The sequence below is a fragment of the Serpula lacrymans genome, assembly GCF_000218685.1.
Source record: "Serpula lacrymans var. lacrymans S7.9 unplaced genomic scaffold SERLAscaffold_11, whole genome shotgun sequence".
In the NCBI taxonomy this organism is placed as follows: domain Eukaryota; kingdom Fungi; phylum Basidiomycota; class Agaricomycetes; order Boletales; family Serpulaceae; genus Serpula; species Serpula lacrymans.
In genome coordinates, this window is record NW_006763300.1 from 58,688 (window position 1) to 60,464 (window position 1,777).

General features: G+C 40.8%; 1 protein-coding gene across 1 annotated transcript; it reads right to left on the reverse strand.

The window, feature by feature from the left end:
• Positions 1 to 633: 633 nt before the first annotated feature.
• SERLADRAFT_440705 (uncharacterized protein) lies at positions 634 to 1,273 on the reverse strand (the record flags this gene model as incomplete). The annotated part of the gene is made up of 3 exons (XM_007321171.1): positions 634 to 847; positions 911 to 1,082; positions 1,141 to 1,273. 3 exons carry the CDS (start codon positions 1,271 to 1,273, stop codon positions 634 to 636), a joined length of 519 nt encoding a protein of 172 aa, XP_007321233.1.
• Positions 1,274 to 1,777: the final 504 nt, after the last annotated feature.

Genomic DNA, 1,777 nt, shown 5'->3' on the forward strand with positions numbered 1-1,777 from the left:
TAATCTTTGATCATCTGCGTCATACACGGCCAGTAGTAATGTCTTGTTACTAATTGGGTTATTTTTAGTTGTCCTGGGTGTCTGGCAGTTACCAAATTGTGACAACACCAACAAGACACAGTCTTGGGGCACTGGAGCACAACTACAACAAGCAGAAGAAGAGGAAAAGGTGGGAGTGGTTACCCATTTGGTAGGACCGAGTTAGTTGTTGGTAGACAACAGGAGGACTCACTGAGTCCCTCCCCATGTATTGCTCCTGTATATATACTAAAATACATGAGGTACTGTACAGTTGTAAATAAAGTTTAAAGTCTGATGTTTAGCATGTGGCTGGTGATAACATTTTGGAGAAGAAGGTACATGGATGCCAAACTCCATTGTCATCGGGCTGGTTCAAAACCGCTCCAGTTGCGTGTTTTGATGCATCTGCTGCAATTTGGGATGGTTTGTTTGGGTCTGGTATTTGGGTGACTGGCACTACGCTGAAACAGTATTTTAGTAGTGTAAATGCCTTTTCTTCTGTTGTGGTCCAGTTCCAAATCCTTTTTTACTGTAATAGCACATTGAGTGGCCTTGCGAGTTCTGAGTAGCGGCTGATAAATTTGCGATAGAAGTTACCAAAGCCAAGGAATTTCAGACTACGTGGATATTGGTTGGGGTAGGCCAGTCTTTGATTCCTGCCAGCTTGACGGGGTCCATTTTTACCTGGTTGTGACAGATGATCATGCCGAGATATTCAATCTCATTTACATCAAACATGCATTTTTCTAGTTTCAGGTATAGGTCATTATCGTGCAGGCGTTGCAATACCCGTTTTGTCCGTAGGACGTGTTCTTCTGGTCCCTTGCTGAATATAAGCATATCATCCATGTATATGAAAGTTAAAGGTCCAAAAATGTGTTATCGTAACAGAGTGCTCATACCTGTGGTTTTCTGTGATATGATACCACCATTATTCTTTTTGCGCTTTACTGGCACTGTCATTAGCTGGATAGTGGGGTTAAGGCTATTACTATTTGCCAGATGTTGCCGCATCTGTCCAGTTGGCTGTTGCTCACGTTGGACATAACCACAGATAGTTCCTAAATAACATATCAGTTAACATTAACTTATAATGAAGCTTCAGCGAAATCTACTCACCAGAATCATCATATATTGGTACTAAAATATGTGTCACCAGCACTGAAATAGTGTTTATATCACCATTGGGCCACTCGTCTTGGAAAGGTGTTTTTGGCGAGTCAAAATATGTCAGATAAAGCTCTACAGTCATATAGTGTGTTACTTAAAGTCAGAAAACAAAATAAGCAGCTATAAAACTCACCAAACCATCTTTTGACCAAGTTGTTGTATTAGTATCCCAAATGCAACACTGGCTGTAGAATCCCTAGTCACCTATCACCTGACCATCAGTCAATTAAAAAGAAGACTTACATACTCCTCAGAAAACAAAAATTCATCCCCTTGCAACCAATGGTTTCAACAAAATTCTGACAACTGAGCTAAAGGATGCCACGCTCAACTTTTTCTCACAAATGGGCCAGGACTTGCAAAGCTACCATCCACACCTAATATTGGTGGGAGGGGATGGGTTGATGTTTGAAAAGTTAATACAGATGAAAAAATACCTACAATTCCATAATAACATGTTCAACAGTTTCAAACTAATCCAGCCAATCCTTCAAGTTGAACTGTGGCATACTGAATGGACTAACCTCAGTTGTTTCTTTGGAACACATTGGGGGGATGCACTCGCAAATGATCTGTCAACACTTTC